Source organism: Vigna unguiculata, chromosome 7 (genome assembly GCF_004118075.2).
Source record: "Vigna unguiculata cultivar IT97K-499-35 chromosome 7, ASM411807v1, whole genome shotgun sequence".
NCBI classification, from domain to species: Eukaryota; Viridiplantae; Streptophyta; class Magnoliopsida; order Fabales; family Fabaceae; genus Vigna; species Vigna unguiculata.
In genome coordinates this window covers 11,957,269-11,976,337 of record NC_040285.1, presented here as the reverse complement: position 1 = coordinate 11,976,337, position 19,069 = coordinate 11,957,269, and the positions used below count along the sequence as shown (strand labels likewise).

The following is a 19,069-nucleotide window of genomic DNA, read 5'->3' as shown; positions in this document are numbered from 1 at the left end:
CCTCAGTTGGCCTCTTCCCGGTCGATACATGTCGGATTGGACCCATAAGGGGTTACCTGCAGAAGGGACTCCGAAGCTCAAGTGAGTCAAAACTCTCAAAAAGGTCAAATCTGTGATTAATGAATGCGTACCCTTAATTACTGGGGTCCACGCGTATTTATAGAGCATTAATTATGTCTGGTTATACTATGGGCCGGGCCTTGGCTTGGGCTTTGGCTGTAAGTGGGCTTGGGCCCTAGCCCAGGCCCTTAGGACCTATTGAAACACTAGGGGGCTTTAATCTTACTGAGTCTATTAGAGTAGTCGGCCTAGGCCGGCTACTTTCCTTGACGGCTTAGGTTGGTTATATGTTATCTTGTGCAGGTTATTCCTCTAGATGTTTAGGTTAGATCTGATAAGACTTAGGCTAACTCGGCCTAGGTTGAATACTTGACTGTTTTGGTATGTATGTATCATTTACTTATTTGGTCGAGTTTGGCTAGGTGTGGTACATTATAATTTTTATTTTTTTAAAAAAGGGGAATTAAAATCTTACGAATGAGTTTATAATGTTGTCATACGACAATATCAATTATGAATTCAGCCCCAAAATTACATAACATTAGACCCCAAACACGTTTAGCAATATATTAAGTCAATCAATACACTTGATATTGTAACAGAGTAAGGGGTTAGGATTCACAACCCATTAATTTTATTATGCTCACCAATACATGAATAACATTAGGAGAAAAAAATAACTTACTTTTTAAGGCAACGAATTGAGCAAATCCTGACTAAAAGGATAGCGAGGTGATCTCTCGTGCGTGTGTGCTCTCGTAAAAGAAGAGAAGTATCAAATTTTTTGAGTGTCTTGCATTGGAGAGGTTTTGTGTTTATATAGATACCTTGGATACCACTGAAATCTTAGTCTTTAATTATAATAAAATATATGAGGAAGGAATTGGTGCCTATGAAACATATTATAGAAATTAAATTGTCGTATAATGGTATTGATTATAATTATTAACAAAATATTGCTTGTAATTACTATAATCATTTATTTTCCGGTACATGAAGATCCTGATCAAATCATAACATATTATTCATATAATTGATTCTAATTATTACCAAGAATATTTTCTTTTAATTATTAAAATTGTACCATTCTCTAAAAGGCATTATTATCAGGAATATTTGCTTCTAATTATTAAAATAATATCTTATCTGACTGAAAAATCAATGAGACACATCACATATTATACCCTTCTCTAAAAAACAAATATTATAAAATGTCCTTTTCTGACATGTCATGTGTGGAGTGTATATAGCAAACAGTGGGGGTGAAAGTTTGTACAAAACATTTGGGCTCATGAAAAGGATGTGATAATTAAAAACAAATTAGATTCTCCCTTCTTTTTCTTTCTTTTTTCTCCTTTTTTTTTCATGGTAGAATTAAAGTTTAAAACTTACTTTCAGTCAAAAACATATTTTTTATTTTATTTTATTTTATTTAACAAAATAAATGCATTCACCTAGACGAAATTGGGTGTTGACATATTGAATGTGCAATTATTAATTCCATAACCTATACAACAAATGACATCAAATTTCAACCCATTCGCTAACCACATCAAAGTCTCAAAACATTGTGGATCTTTCAAAACCTCAGATTTAAACCAAGGCATGAATGTTCTATTATGCTCTATCAAATGACATTTCTCTGATTGTCTTGGATTGTTCTCTTAGATTGTTCTATTACCACATCTGTGTTGTTCAATATGTATGGTGTGCTTGCAACAACTCTTCGCGATCTTTGCTAACCACACTCACACTTGAGATGTTGTTACTTATAAAACACATGTTCAACCAGGATCTCTTAGGAACTTCTATCGGTTTTGCTTTTGCCATGTAATATGAACAAAAGTCGACACTTTCTACACTAATGTACCTTTCGATCATTGAAGCTTCTAGACAGTATTGATTTTTCACATACCCTTTCAAAATCTTCACGTAACGTTAAATAGGATACATCCATCTTAAGTATACCAGTTCACAAAACTTTATTTCTCTTACCAAATGAACAAGTAAATGTACCATGATGTCAAAAAATGATGGAGGGAAAAATATCTCTAGCTGACACAAGATGATAACAATCTCGGCTTGAAGTTCATCTAACTTTAAAGGATCAATGACTTTGCTACAAATTGAAGAGAAGAATGCACACAAATGCATTATAGTTTGTCTAACATTTTTGGTAAAATTCCACGAATAGCTACAGGTAATAATTTTTACATTAAGATGTGGCAATCGTAAGACTTTAGGCCAACAAGTTTCAAGTCTTGCATGGACACTAAACTCTGAATATTTGAAGAGTATCCTTGAGGTACCTTGACACTCTTTAAACATAAGCAAAAACTTATCTTCTCTTGTTTGGAGATAATGTAACATGCAGGGGAAAAATAAGTATGCCTACCAACCTCCCTTGGTGCCAAGTCTTCTTGGATCTTCATTTTAACCAAATCCAAACGAGCATTTACTCCATTTTTTGTCTTTCCCTAAATGATAAATAGTGTACCAATCAAGTTATCACACACATTCTTCTTTACATGCATGACATCTATGCAATGCCTAACATGTAACTTTGACCAATATGGAAGATCAAAGAATATTGATTTTTTCTTCCAAGGGCTTGATACAGATGACTTCTTGGATGTTTTCCCAAATACATAATGTACTTTATTAACGTTTTCATGAATTTGAAGGTCAGTTAATGGAATTAGTGCTTCATCATTCTCTTGATGTCCATTGAATGCTTTCTTTAACCTTTTGTAAGGATGATTAACTTGTAAAAACTTTGATGGCGCAGATACACGATCTTTCTTTCATTTTTCAACTAATGAGATGCAATGTTTTCTTCACATATAGGACATATTTTATGACCCTTGACATTGTACCCCGAAATATTACCATAAGCAAAAAAGTAATTAATGGTGCAAAATAACATTTAATGTATCATGAAAGTTTCAGAAGCTTTTTCCTGTTATTTTTTCTAAGAATCTTAATTGGTAGATAATTCCTTTGTGGGTAATTATTTCCTACAAAATTATAAAATTCGTAAGTATTTCCTACAAAATTTGTTGTGAAATTTTTTTTATACAAAATATTTTGCAAACAATTTGGCAGCAATTTCTTGCAATTCTTTTCATAACAAAATTCGTAAGTAGTTCCCACAAAAATATTTCAAAACAAAATTGGCAGAAAATGAGTTTTTTTGGTAGTGAGCATCATCATATCCATCAGTAGATATATCAGTGTGAAAATCTCCAATTTCTTCATCAACAACATTGTTAGTAAAATTAATATGTCCATCAGTAGACATATTACTATGATCATCATTATATCCATCAATAAATATATAAATGTGATGTGATTTCGCTATTGGTTATTCTGGCTGATTCTGCAAGCTTTGTGTGGCAGCATTCATCATCTCTTTCTGATCTGTCTGATTCATCTTCATGTCATATTCATCATATCTACCAAAGTGACCTTTCTAATTGTATCATTCATTAGCCGACTTAAACCTTCAGACATTTGTTCAGCTCAAATGGCAACCTTTAGAAGCATATCTTAAATTTCATGACGATGTCCGTTAAATTCTTGAGTTTTAGGAAATCTCTGATGGGATTGGAGGGTGGTATTAATAGTTGCAAGTAATTCTATAAAGTTGTTATTACTTGCATCCCTCAACATATCAGACAACATTTTCTTATTTTCATACCACTCTTGCACAATATTTTTACATCTTTGATCAACTTGCAACCTTTCATCAATGGACTCTAATTTCTCTATAACTTCACCCATTAGTATCATCACTTCCCTATAGGATGGTCCATTGGTTGCTTTAACTTGCTGTAGTGGTACAAATTGTTGCAGAAAACTATGTGGAACATATGGTTGTTGTGGATAGCAATTGTAATCCATTTGAAAATTACATTGTTGATTATTTTCTGTATGAAAAATGATTTTGCATTTTATAAAGAATTTTTTTGAAAATAAATAAGTTGAAAGCTTGTGAAGTAGACTTCCAGGAAAGAGAGATGTGTCTCAATGTGTCGCAACCGAAATCGCGACAGGACGACAAACCAAAAAATAAAACGGGTTTAAAAGAAATTTGGAGTCGCCACCATAGTCATTTCTGAAAAATTATGGAAAACCATAAATATAAAGCAAGTCTGTGAAAAACTAGATTTTTGGGTCCTAGAGTTGGTTACACGTAGGGAAGGTGTAAGCACCCTACAACGCCCGCTCGAGGACGATATCTTTAATTAAACATGCAAGTTGATTGATTTTAAAAATATTAATTTTCCCCAAAAATAATAAGACTAATGTTACTAAAAAGAAAAAAAAATATTTTTTGGTTTTTTGGGCCCGACAAGGATTGACCTTGCAGTACAACAATTTTATACATTAGCTACGAAATATTTCGTAGTTGATCCGTAACTAATCCGTAGCTAAAACGTTTTGCGACAGATTACCTATAAAATTGCTAGAGATTTTTTCGTAGCTAAATACAGGTAGCTAATTAGAGAGGGATATAATCCGTAGCTAATTTGTAGCTAATTCATAGCTAATCCCTCTCTATTCCCTCTCTAATTAAAGTGAAAAACTTTTAAAATTTCTAGCTAATTCATAGCTAATCCCTCTCTATTCCATCTCTAATTGAAGTAAAAAAGTTTTAAAATTTTTAGCTAATGTGTAGCTAATCTATCTGTAATCTGTAGCTAATCTATCGCAAATTCTTTGTCGCTAATCCGTAGCTAATCTGTCGCAATTTTTTCTCGCTAATCTATAGCTAATCTGTCGCAATTTTTTCTCGCTAATCTGTCGCAATTATTTTCTCACTAATCCGTAGCTAATCTATCGCAATTCTCTTCTCGCTAATCCGTAGCTAATCTGTCACAATTATTTTCTCGCTAATCCGTAGCTACTTTGTCGCAATTCTTTTCTCGCTAATCCGTAGCTAATTTGTCGCACTTTTTTCTCGCTAATCTGTAACTAATTTGTCACAATTATTTTCTCACTAATCTGTAGCTAATCTGTCGCAATTCTTTTCTCACTAATCCGTAGCTAATTTGTCGCAATTCTTTTATCAATAATCTGTATCACAATTGATTAGTTAATTTATTACAATTCTATTAATCTCCTACAAATATTATTTTGTTAATTGCAATTACTTCACTGTTATTCATTCTCTTTTATGAGTCATGTCCATAAACCTATGCCCATAAGATAAAGAAATTGGATAAAAGAATGCAATATCAACAACTTTTCATCCTTAAAAGGTCAAATATAGAAAAATTATTAACTTGTTAATCTTACTATTGAAAAAAAAATGGAATTATATTTATAACTGGCTTTAAAATGCAAAGTTCTTTTTATCATTACAATATATCAAAAAGTTCTTTTACCAACAAAAAGACTGTCCAAAAAATTAGCCTTAACCTTATACAGCATTATTACTAGCCTAATTTAAAACATCCACACTTCAACAAACAATTAACTGAAACCTTAGATCATTTGAAAATAAAGTGTATTGAATTGTATGTTTGATGAAAAAGTAATAATAGTGGAACCAGATCAGATCCAAGTTTTACAATTAAAGTATACATAATACACTCATATATATGCATCAATTAGTTACGAGTATATCTGTTATGATGGACACTAATTAAAAATTATAATACTTGACTACAGCCTGTAGTAATAGAATCGGAGAACCCACACAGAACACCAAAGCATATAATTTTAGTATCATACTATACATTTGGCTGTCGCTTAAACAAAATCAGGGGAAAAATAGTTTACAGGAAATCATTAGCAAAAGTGTGCAGTACTGTTGACATGGAAATGGCTATTATCTACTTTCAATTCAATAACTTCAAAACGTAATATAAATTACTAATCCTACTATCCTATCACAGAATTTCAAAAATTCAGAGGCATTCATTTGCTAATAGTATATATAGCACATAATTCTGTGTTACAATTACAGAATTGTTAGTAAACTTGCTAATAATTTAAGTAATAGCTATAAGAATGACACCTTTGGCCGGACAGGCTTAACAAAGGAAGGCCGAACAGGTAGACCAAAAATCTTTATTTGGGATTGATGCAATCCTGCTTTCAACGCCCTTTGCGCAACATCTGTTGTAGGACAATAGCATCTAGTTACGAGCTTATGAAACCTAAAGAGAACAAGAAATAGGACGTCAAAATAAAATTCTAGATAGATATTACAATGTACAAAAGGTGGAACCAACCTGGTGAGTAAGATAGTTGTCCGGCCTGAAGAAGAAATAAATTCTATAAGCAAAATATGATTGATCAAATATCTCACATCTAAATACCAACATGTAACTAGTGTAACAGTTCAGTCCATCACTACAATTTCCCAAAACTTGTTAAAAGATCAAAATGATGATGGATTGTGTAACAGTTATTCTAAAAGCAGCATAACAGTCATAGCAGAATCATAGGAGACTTTCATTCCCCAATATATTCTTTCTATCTCTCTTATCTCTCAATAGCTTTGAGAAGGAAGGTACACACATGACACTACACATCAAAATATTCTCAGAGCCATATCATTTACTAAAAAAATTCAATGCTCACAATTGAAAAAAAAAACCAAAACTCTATTAAATAATGTAAGCTTAAAAAAATCCATTCAACAAAAACTAAAAATTATTGTTTTTCATGGGACATGTCTTGTTTTGTTAATGAAACCGACGTTAACATATATAAAAAAAGGACATCGGAATACATTAATAATGTTTTTGTTTTCCTGTGCAATAAGGTTTGAATTTGGACTCCATGAGAACTACTCAAATACCCCACTACTATAAAGATGAGAGTAAATTAAAATTTGAAGTAAAGCTAACGCACAAAACTATTAGTTTAAAAGAAGCAAACACCTGCACATAATAAACTAAATCATTGAACAGTGAATGGTTTAATTTAATCCATTTTTTAATGCATGCAAACACTCTGAGTATTACGTTAATCATTGTACATGTCAATCTTTTCCTACTCCGGGAATCTAGCTTTTCAAGAGTTTTATAAACAAATCTATCTAAATCCTTCCTTTTTCTTCCATTGCAATTCCTTGTATATTTTTATAATATAATATAACACAACCTAAAAAGCACTAAGAAGTTTGTGTTGTTAATTGTTATCTTTATCTTGGTCTCACATAATTCCTATTCTCCCGACACACATCTTTATTCCTCCCTCTATACCAAATCACATCACAACAATTCTGGTTTTGATGATTTGGATCTCTCCCTATTAAACACAGAGTTATCGATGATTCATGTTATCTTTGTCGTTGGTTTTTGTTTCATTTAGTGCCCTTTATTTTCTTTTACATAATGTTTCCATATGCACTTTCATGTAGCAGTTATTTTGCTTCTGCGGGATGAAACAATTCACAACAAAAGGAACTTCTTCTTTATCTTATTTGGACTCTGTTTTCTCTGTGTGATCTGCGTGACAGAGAAAATCAATATCTTGTACAATAAACATGTATGGCTTCATTCACTCAACAATACCTTTCCACCGGTACCTTCTTCATAAATGAGAAAATATGTTGTCCCTGTAGCATTGCCAATTACGAGTAACAATCACTTAGATTGTAGTGGTACTATTCAACTTACTACAACTAAGAGATTTAATTGCTAAAGATGTAACCAAACTGCTTAGGATTCCTTAAGATTTTAGGGGATGACAAGAATGGAGATGTAACCAAACTTCGTCTCAATATCAAAGCTGCCCAACCTCAAAAAAGTGAGTGTGGTAGACAAAAACAGAACCAAAGTACGCAACAATAAACAAAGAAAAGTTCATTGTTAAAATGGAGAAAAATCAAATTTACCGTGAATTGATCAGGACGGCGTTTTTCTGACGCAAGAAATTGCAATCTCATTACGGCAACTTTTTCATACTCCTTGGATAAAATATAGCATGTCCAAAAGGTAAATGCATAAGCAACTACAATGCGTGCCCAAAACCTGAGGTAGAGCACAAAAATTTAGTAGAGCACACAGTCATAATAGCAACGACAATTTGGAAGTCCCAGCAGAGTAAGAAAGAAAGATGGATTCTCTGAAAATGTTCAAAGGTTACGATAAAATAGAACGCGATCACCAACACGAAATCGAAGATCAGCAACGAAGCTCTAAATCCCAAATCTCAAAACCCATAATCACCACAACAATTTCCGTCTTCGCAATCCTTTCCCTCACTCTAATATTCTCCTGCGCCATCGCATCCATTGCGCACCACCCAGCCATTGAGTCACTACAAAACTAAGGTGTGAGCAACAATGGCAATGGTTCCATTTGCATTTTCATTCTATACGGAACAAATAAACTCGGTTATTATGTAAGTCAGATTGTTAACCTGTTTGACAATTTCAGAAGTTGATTGGGCAAATGCTCGAATCTAGGGTTCCCAAAGTGGTGCCTCATGCTCGAAATTGTCCACCATGCGCACATTGTCCCTCGCGAAATCAGCTGATTCCCTAGGTGCGGTCCCTACTAACCTTGCACCACTTGTCACGACGATCTTGGTGTCGTCAGCGACGGTGAGGTGGTTGTCGTGGATTCAACCTACAACGAAAAAGGGGCATGGCAGTGGTTGTTGTCGACGTTGGGATTAAGAGAATGTGGAGAGAAATCGGCGAACTAAAGAATATGAGGAATGAAAAGTAATGAGCGGAGAAAACTATGATAAAGTTAATCTGAGAAAAAAATTGATAATTAAAATGAAGAAAGACGATGAAAGATCAGGAGTTAATTGATAAATTTAAAATAATACAAACAATTTGTAGCGGTCAAGAAAAAATTAACAGAAATAAAAATAATTTTAGCAGTCTATTTAACCGTTAGAAAATAATGGCTACTAAAATATGGTTTTTCCTAAGTGTATGTTTAATCATGATGTTATTACTGTACGAATTGCAAATTTTCACATAATAATCTGTTAGTATATTGATTGTTTTTTATTGTTTTTTGTAAATTTATTTTCCTCAGAATAATATTTTAAATATAATTTTTATTTGTTAGTTATAGATTAGTGACAAAATCATTTTCTTTCTTATTTTATTATATATTTTAATTAATTTATTAATATTTATATTTATCATTTACATTTTAATATATAATACTATATTTTAAAAAATGATTTTAAAATATTTAAACTAAAAGTAATTCTAAATATTTAAATTTAAAATAATTTTTAAATGTTCAAATTTAAAATAACTTTTAAATACTTAATTTAAAAATAATTTAAAATATTTAAACTAAAAATAATTTTTAATATTTAAATTAAAAAATATATTTTTATACTAAAATTAAAAAAAATTAATTGAGAAAGATTAACTACAAACATATTTTCTAGTAAATTTGTAGCTATTTTGCTACCAACTGACTACAATTTTATTTATTCGCTATTTCATCGCAAATTAGTGAGAAATTAGTTACAAATAGATGTTTAGGTGAATTCATAGCTATTTTGCTACAGACACGCTGCAGTTTTATTTTTTCGTTATTTCCTCGCAAATTAGTGAGAAATTAGTTACAAATAAATATTTAGGTGAATTTGTAGCTATTTTGCTACAGACATGCTACAGTTTAATTTTTTTGTTATTTCCTCGCAAATTAGAGAGGAATTAGCTACTAACATTTCTTCTCACTAATTTTTGTAGCTAAATAGAATTTTTCTTGTTGTGTTGGTCATATGTATTCTCATTAAAAATGAGAAATTAGGGTTATGTAGTTCTTTAGAGAAACGATCTAGAAAACTATTTGGAAAATGATTTCATTTTTTGGAAGTGAACCTAACAAGGTTTGGCCTTACTCCTACGTATCTCACAATGGAGAATCAAGGATCATGTAGTTCTTAAAGAGATATTTTTGTTTTTAGAATGTATTTTCATTTTTTTTTTGTTTTTTGGTATTTTTAAATGATTTGAAAAATAGTGTCATACAATGCTAGTGGCCAGATAGACACCAAAAGAAGAAAGAAAACCATTTCATTTTTTAATTTTTTTTTTGTATTTTTATAATTTTCAAATATTTTCGTTTTTTTCTTTTTAGCAAAATAAAAATAAAAAGGTGGAATTAAATTAAAAAAAGGATAAAAGTGAAAAAACTAAAAATAAGGGTGCATGAGCAATGTGAGGTTCATGAAGTAAATATGGTGTGCACAATAAGACATGGGTTGTAGTCAGTAAAATAACAAACAAGTCCAAGATAAAAAAATAAAACACTAATGGATTGTATGATCAGTAAAACATGGTGGTACGCAGAGAAGAAAGTATTCTAGCCCAAAATCAAACAAAAAAAACTTAGTAATGTGGGGTGTGTACGTGAGGAAGTGTATTCCATGTTAGAAGCACAATATTATCATCTATAGCAACCATGAGGCATAACATATTTGTCCCACGACCTTTCTCAAAGTAGGGGTGGATATTATCGAACCTTTCATGCTAGGTACAAACCAAGTCAAATTTCTCCTTGTGGGCATTGATTACTTCTTTATGTGGATTGAAGTAGAACCCCTAACAACTATCACAGCTTAGCAAGTACAACGGTTCATATGGAAGAACATCGTTAGCCGGTATGGCGTCCCACACACTATCATTACTGACAACAGAAGACATTCATTAATAAAGGCTTAGCCAACTTGTATAACAGCCTTGGGGTCAAGCATAAAACAAGTTCGGCCGAGCACCCTCATTCCAATAGGGAAGTAGAAGCCGCCAACAAGATCATCTTAGTTGAGTTAAAGAACAGGCTAGATACAACCCAGGGTAAATGGCCAAAAGAATTGTTAGAAGTCTTGTGGGCTTACAGATGTCATGATATCGGTGGAAATTAAAAAGTTGACCTTACGATGAGAGCCTTACAGTGAAGAGCTTAACGACAACTACCTCAATAATAATTTGGACCTACTAGTAGGAAGAGGAGAAAAAACCCATATACAGGAAGCGACAACTATGTAGAGAGCGTCAAGAAAATACAACCCCAAGTTGCATACGAGATCATTCCATAGAAAGGATCTAGTCTAGCGGATGGTAAGCAATGCAAGAAAGCATGATGACAAGTTCTTGGCAAACTGGGAATGACCTTTCCGGGTACTTGAAGATATCGAAAAAGGCGTCTACGAATTAGAAAGGCTATCTAGTGAACTCGTCCATAACACTTGGGACATGTCCCACTTAAAGTTTAATTTTAGTTAATTACTTCATTCAACAAAGTGCAACATTTGTAACCTTAGTGTACTCGTTCCTTACCCGATCTTTTTTTCACAGGGTTTAGGGTTTAATAAGACACTCATATCATTAATAAAGAAGTGGATACTGCAAAATTATATTATTCTTTATTCTCGCTTCATCAATATAGTTCTCAGAAACTAATATAAGTGGTATTGGTCAAACCCATTACTTAGTTCCCAAGCACTAATGTAAGTGGTATTGATCAAACCCATGACTTAGTTCCCGACCACTAATCTAAATAGTATTGGTCGAACCCATAACTTAGTTCCTAGCAACTAATCTAAGTAGTGCTAGTCGAACTCGCCACTTAGACCTTTGCCAATTAAAGTTGTACTAACCAAACTAGTCACTCAAGCAAGCAAAAGAAGAAAAGCAATAAAAGGAAAAACACTGGCCATAGTCAAAAGAAAATTTTGTTATGTTCATCAAGTACGCAAAAAAACGATCATAATATACTAAGCTGAAATACAAATAAAACTACAATACAAAACACCACATAAGCTAATACTACTCATCAGTTGCATCCTCCTCATTCTCCATCTCTTCCTCAACAGTATGGTCGGTAGTAGGAGAAGGACTCACCCTAACTGTCCCCTCATTGGCATGATAACCCTCAGCATCGTCGATTGCACACTTAGCAGCCTTAACAACCATTATCTCTTCAACATCAAGTATATGACTGTCATATATATCTAGATTGACACTAAAGCGAGCATCAGTAGTCGACACCTCCTTATATAAAAGTTTTTCCTACCTTAAAGCTTTATGGAAGCCATGACATAATGTTGAAGAGTATAGATCTCAACCTTGACTTCCTTCAAAGTCGCCCCATTTTGTTTGATATCCTCTTTAACTTATTTCTTCTCCTCTTAAGTCTCTTCTCAGAGGTCGGATTGGCCGCTATCCCAAAAGGATGCTAACCTAAAGTAATCGTTGAACATAGTATATACCACGAACACCATAGCAAGATACATAACGGTATTGCGAATAACAAGGCATCTAATCGCTAATTTAGTCATATACAAATAAACTACCCCACATAGTAGGAAAAGTTAGTCTACAACATGACCCCATTAGATGGCCATATCCGTGGAACAATGTACGGAAACAATAATGTCCAATGTGTTGATATGTTAGCAAGCCTATTATGACTTAGGTAAAAACCAGCTAAACACTCTCAAAGAATATTGGGCTTGTAGTCGGGCCCAAATTAAGTCCAATCAGGCCCGATAAGTTGGGCCAAAATGAACACAGTCGAAGTCCAACCCATGGATTAACTAAAGTAAATGAAATTAGTCTTTTATAAATAAGAGTGGACCCCAACAATTAAAGGTACACAATTCATGACCTTCTTATTATTCTTTTCATCAGCAGCTCCTTCTATATCAAACTAGCTACCTTCCAGCTCATAACCATCGATCGCGCTTCAAAATCCATTAAAGCCTTTAATGGTGACATTCCACTCCATCGCGTCAATAAGCTCCAACTCTTAATCAGTAAGATTAAGGTTTATGCTTTTCCTCAAGTAGAGGCTGGAATCGTCAAGATCGCCAGGTTTTGAAGCAACTGAACAAGAACCTGGCATGCAACCCTTGGTTAGAAACCTAATTTTCTTCTTATTGTTGCCATTTCCCCTTTGGCTGAAAGGAGCAGTCGTCTTCATGGAAATCTCAAGTTGGTGAGTCTCCACTACGACCTGGGTCAGATTTGAAACGTTGGCTTGTCCCTCCTTCTAAACAGCCTCGATCATTTGTCTCCTCAACTTGACCCACCGTAGCATAATGTTGAGCTATATAATCTGCAAAAACAAAAATTGTTCAAATTAGGCAAATTACACAAGCTATGGAAAAAGGTAAACTCACCATATATATTTGCCTACATTATGCTTTTCTCAATTATATCTCACAAGATTATTTCTCTATAAATTTCATTTTATGCATTTAGAATTTGCACTTCTAAATTTCTTGATAATTTCTTTAATTTGATTATTCTGGTCTTTGAATTGCTTTTATTGATGCTTTCAACTTTTCTCCTTCCTTTCTTGAAGTAGTTAAAGCTTTATTTGGAATCTTTTGATGTTCCTTCTTCTCTCCCGCATTCACATTTTCTACTAGAGGAAACTTTGTGAAGCATATTCTGAAAAGTTGTTAGAATTGTAAATAATTATTGATTCAATAAGGATCAAATTAATCATCAATCACATAGAATGTTTTCATAGATGCATATAAAAGACCATTTGATTTAAAAACTTTTTTTTTTCAGAATCTGTTTATGAAGAGATAATGTTTAATAAGTAATATTTTGACTTTCAATAAATAGATTAGAATATTCTTTCAAATAATCTTAGAGCTAATTTAAACATTTTATACGTGTAAGAGCAATGAGAGAGAAACTAGTTAATCGATAGTCAATTTTGTCAATAGATTATTCCATGGGTAACTTATAATTATGATTTTTGATTGGATTTTTCGTGAGTAAATTTGTCATTGAGAGGTGAATTTTCTATCAAGTTTGATGGGATCTTTTATATATTAGGGGGAGATGGGTGAAAAGAAGAGAGGAAGAAGAGGTAGAAAAGAAGGAGGAGGTGGAGGAAGAGAAGATGAGGAGAAGGAGGTGCGATGATGATGGCAAGCTTAAATAGAGAAAAATGAGGAAGTGGAAAATGAAGAGAAAATAAAAACAGTAGTTAATATTCGAGTGTAGCTAATGTTTCGAAACTACATTTATTTAGTGTATGAGTTTAACTGAATTGGTCATAACCAAAACTATTACATGCGTATAGGTCTAGATTAAAAGTGAAGAATATGAATGTAAACTGGAATGAAGAGTCAGACTCCTTAGTAATTTGCATTTGAACTTTCAGCATAAGTATAGACGATAGAATATGAAGGCGAAGGAATTTTCTCTGCGAAAGAACTATGAAAACATTCACGCCGTGGATCACGGGAGATTTCGAAGATTAAGAAATTTAGACATTTGTAGACGCAACGTATACGGGTAATAAAACATTATGATGATCAACGATGACAGCAGCCTTCAACTTGACTAACTCATAGTAATGTCATTATGCCATAGAATTGTTCCACGTAACAAATGCAATTGTTGAAGATTCAAAGCCTCGTAGCCTATTTATAGCAAGGGTAACCCAACATGAAAAACTCACCACTGCACCTGAAAAACCACAAATATCCAACAATGACGACCACAAGTGTTGCTCTCTTCCTTTGCTTTGCATTCCTCTTCTGTGGTATATATATCTAATTTTTTCAATTTATTTACCTGTTTGCTTTATGATGATGTTTCATATTACTTGTTAGACTCGTTTATGTTTATGCATAAACTGGGTTCGGTATATATGCAGTGTCTGAAGGAGCAAAGGTTACTTTCACAAACAAGTGCACATACACAGTATGGCCAGGAACCCTAACCGGAGACCAAAAGGCACAGTTATCATCAACCGGTTTCGAATTGGGCTCAGGAGCATCAAGTTCTTTGGACCTTCCATCTCCATGGTCAGGGAGGTTCTGGGCCCGAACAGGATGCTCCAACAACAACGGAAGGTTCAGTTGCGCCACAGCAGATTGCGGCTCCGGTCAAGTGACGTGCAACGGCGCAGGAGGAAATCCACCGGCAACTTTGGTAGAAATAACGGTTGCAGAGAACGGAGGGCAAGATTTCTACGACGTGAGCAACGTGGACGGATTCAACATCCCGATGTCCGTAGCCCCACAAGGTGGCAGCGGCGAATGCAAAACCTCGACTTGCCGGAACAACATCAACGCTGCTTGCCCTGCAGACCTTCAAATGAAAGGGTCTGATGGCAGCGTGATCGGTTGCAAGAGTGCTTGTTTGGCTTTCGGAGATGATAAGTATTGTTGCAAAGGAGCATACGACAAGCCTGAGACATGTCCACCAACCAGCTACTCTGAGTTCTTCGAGAATCAGTGCCCTGAAGCTTATTCCTATGCTTACGATGACAAGAACAGCACTTTCACTTGCTCCAACAGACCTGACTACGTCATCACTTTTTGCCCTTGAACTCCTCACACTATAAATCCACACACACACACTTCCTTCGTTCGCAGTAAAAATAAGTGTACCCACAAATACATCTCATGATGAATAAGGAATCACGTCTTTTGGTGATTGTATCGATCAATTATATCATCCAATAAAGTTTAACTTTTATAATTCCTGCACTTTAGACTCTTAACTAATATAATCATTTTCTTTAGCTTTTTTTTTTTTTTAAATCACTAACTATTGTTTCATTCCGTTAATTTACTTTCATTTATTTCTCCATTCAATCGATCTTCTATCCTTTAAATATGTTAAAATTCAATCACAGCTTTTATCTTACCATACTTAAATAGACATTGATTTTAATTTAAAATTGAATAGTTCGGCCAAACCGATGCAACAATACATATAAAACATTATAATATAAATAAAATACGAAAAGTAATTGTGTGTGTGCTTAATTGACACCTTGAATTTTTTTTTTTTTTTTACAAATACACAAACAACATATGATTTATGTTATGACAAAATACTCATAAAAGAATAAAGAGAAAAATAGAAAGATAAAAGAAAACCAAAGAATGAAAGAAGCAAGAAGCACCAGATATTACTTGCTACTTAGGTGATTTGTATAGTTAAACTAGGCTAGTCTAGGTAGTTTCTACATAAGTTTTACATGCTATTAGGAGATCCTATGACTAGTTCTAGGTAGTTTGTATATTGAAAAATATTATAATAATAAAAATAGTAAAGTCATAAGTCATGATTATATGAATTTTTTTTCAGTAATTGCATTTTCTTAGGTAGATTTAAGTTGTTAATTCTCGGTTCTTATCTTATATTTAGTTTAGAGAATGCATTATAGTAGAGTTTTATAAATTTAGCTTAATTAGGAAATTTTAGTGCTAGTCTTACAATTAGTTCTAGAATAGCCTAGGATTGTAGAATTTTATATTAGATTGGATTTCTTAGTTTGATTATAGTTTTAGAAGTTAGATTTAATAGACACTTTAACTTCTTTTTTTACAAATATACAAACAAACATATGGTTTATTTTATGGTTAAAATACCTTTTTGATCCCAATTTTCATCAAGTTTTGTCAAATCAGTCCTAATATTTTTTTTGTGCTCAAATAGGTCCCCTAATTATCGTCAATTTTGTTCAATTATATTAAATTTGATGGAGTGAACTTAAGGAAATCGGTCTCAGTGCAAAGTTGATGAGTTGAGTTGAGTTACACATTATTGGCATATTTCTCCATTCAATCAATCTTCTATCCTTTAAATATGTTATTGTGATTGATAAACCACTAACACACATCAAGTGTCCTTGGTTCATATAGCTTACTATACCAACTACATTGTGTGTTAAGTTTATCAATCTAAGACTAGTTCATATAGTTTGTTATACTAGCTTTGATGCATTACATCTTAGTTTAAACCCAGAATTTTCTTTCCTTCTTTCTATCTCTTATATTTTGCAATATGTGAAGGATTTTTAAATATTTATAAGTGTATTGCAAAAATAATAACATTGCAGTTGTTGCAACGTTAGAAAGCATCCCTCCTTTTCGGATGGTGCATGTCGTTCCAGCGAGATCTCCTCCACAAGTTGATCCAACATCCACATTTTATGGCATATTATTTTTCATACCAGGCTTTAGCTACGGAGCATGGATTTTTTAAATCATTCATCACCTATAAATAGGTGCTTAAATCTTCTTCCAAAACACAACCTTTTCTCATCTCTCATTTTCTTATCTTCTTTCTTTTATCTCTTCTCTTATATCCTGTTTATACCTACTCTATCTAAGAGGTATCTTGCAAGTTTCTAAGTTCCTCAGAAATTTTGAGAAGTTCATATTGTATCCTAGGGGCTTGCGCAATATACCGTGGATAAGTCCTTAAAGGCAGTGAATGTACACGCCTCGGGAAGTCTTTGTGTTCATGATTTTGTCAGCTAATATAACAATCTTAAAGACTTATGGTTGACAACAACAACAACAACTCATCCTCTATGGAGAATCCAAATACTATTTCCGGAGCTCAAACGGTCTTTGCGAAACCTTTCCGGATGTGTCAAAAATCGAAGTATTCTCTGGACAAAACTTTCGACGCTGGCAAGAACATGTGTCTACCCTTTTAAACATTTATGGAGTTGTTATTGCTCTCACATCTTCAAAACCCAACTCTAATATCCCTTCAAAACAAGTTGAAGACTGGAGTCATGCAAATAAGGTATGTCAACACACTTTACTTAGTTCATTGTCTAATGACCTATTCATACAAGGAAGAAAAAGAAATTTAGGATTCTTTGATCCTCAACTATACTGTTGAATACGTAGTCAGACAAAGATTTATCATAGGGAATTACTACCACTGTGAGATGACTAAAGATAAGAACATTAAGATCCAAATCAACGAATATCACAAGATGCTAAAAGATATCAAAGCAGCAAACATAATCCTTCCTGATCAGTTTGTTTTAGAACTCCTAGTCGAGAAACTACCATCATCTTGGACTGACTACAAACAACAGTTGAAACACAAGCACAAGAAGATGCCGCTTCAAAAGCTCATTACACACATTATAGTTGAAGATACCAATAGGCAGGAATGTGCTACTACAAGGGCCAAAGCATTATTTGCAAAAACGTATATTGTAGAAGAAAAACCTGCACCAAAAAGGTATGAGAATAAACCTTATCACAATAAGAAAAGTAATTTTTCAAATTCCCGTCCCAAAGGATCTAACCCCACCTTTAAGAAAAAGGGAAATTGCTTTGTATGTGGGAAGCATGGCCATCATGCACCTCAGTGCAGGCGTAGAGCAAGAAACGACAATCCTCCTAGGGCAAAATTACGCAAGCAGAAGATACTATAGTTGCGGTCGTTTCACAAGTAAATTTGATGACCAATGTGAGTAAGTGGGTGGTAGACTCTAGTGCTACCAGGCACATCTGTGGAAACATAAGTGCTTTTACCTCTTATACCAATGTAGGGGATGGAGAAGAACACGTCTATCTTGGTGACTCTAGGACAACTCTTGTCCTAGGGAAAGGAAAGTTTCTTCTAAAACTCACATCTGGGAAGACTATAGCCTTGAGTGATGTGCTACATGTGCCTTCTATTAGAGTTAATCTAATATCTATAGCACTATTAGGAAAAGTTGGGGTTAAAGTGTCATTCAAATCTGACAAGATTGTAATGATAAAAAATAATTTTTTCGTGGGGAAGGGATATTGTGATCAAGGTCTCTTTGTACTCAATATTTCATAAATTACTAATGAATCTTCTTCTGCTTATATCGTTGACTCGTATGATACGTGGCATGCTAGACTAGGACATGTGAATTCTCCGTATGTTATGAAATTGCAACAACTAGGATTAATTAATATGCATGATAAACAAAGTGGTAAATGTGATATATGTGTAGAATTTAAAATAACAAAGAAAACTTGTTATCATGTAGAACGTCAATCTGAATTGTTAGGGCTAATTCATTCTAATCTAGCCGACTTAAAATAGACTATGTTTAGAGCTGGTAAAAATTATTTTGTAACCTTTATAGATGAGTATTCTAGATACACCAAAGTGTACTTAATCAAGCATAAAGATGGAGCTTTTTATGTGTTTTTAAAGTATAAGGCAGAAATAGAAAATCAATTGAATAAGAAAATTAAGAGGATTAGATCAGATAGAGGTGGTGAATATGTTTTTTTAATG

General features: G+C 33.4%; 1 protein-coding gene and 1 long non-coding RNA gene across 2 annotated transcripts; one reads left to right on the top strand and one right to left on the bottom strand.

Annotated features, from left to right (window-relative positions):
* Nucleotides 1-5,965: 5,965 nt before the first annotated feature.
* LOC114190056 lies at nt 5,966-8,813 on the bottom strand. The gene is made up of 4 exons (XR_003605762.1): nt 8,443-8,813; nt 7,916-8,340; nt 6,303-6,327; nt 5,966-6,227 (listed from the first exon to the last, which is right to left on the bottom strand). It is a non-coding gene; the product is annotated as an uncharacterized LOC114190056 (long non-coding RNA).
* Nucleotides 8,814-14,487: 5,674 nt separating this feature from the next.
* On the top strand, nt 14,488-15,514 carry LOC114192460 (thaumatin-like protein 1b). The gene is made up of 2 exons (XM_028082193.1): nt 14,488-14,570; nt 14,685-15,514. Exons 1-2 carry the CDS (start codon nt 14,519-14,521, stop codon nt 15,359-15,361), a joined length of 729 nt encoding a protein of 242 aa, XP_027937994.1. The 5' UTR covers nt 14,488-14,518; the 3' UTR covers nt 15,362-15,514.
* Nucleotides 15,515-19,069: the final 3,555 nt, after the last annotated feature.

What these genes read in the sequence shown, in the direction of transcription:
- LOC114192460 (XM_028082193.1), top strand. Translation starts at nt 14,519, where the DNA reads ATGACGACCACAAGTGTTGCTCTCTTCCTTTGCTTTGCATTCCTCTTC. An exon ending in CTTTGCATTCCTCTTCTGTG is followed by an intron (nt 14,571 to 14,684) that starts GTATATATATCT and finishes GTATATATGCAG; the next exon opens with TGTCTGAAGGAGCAAAGGTT.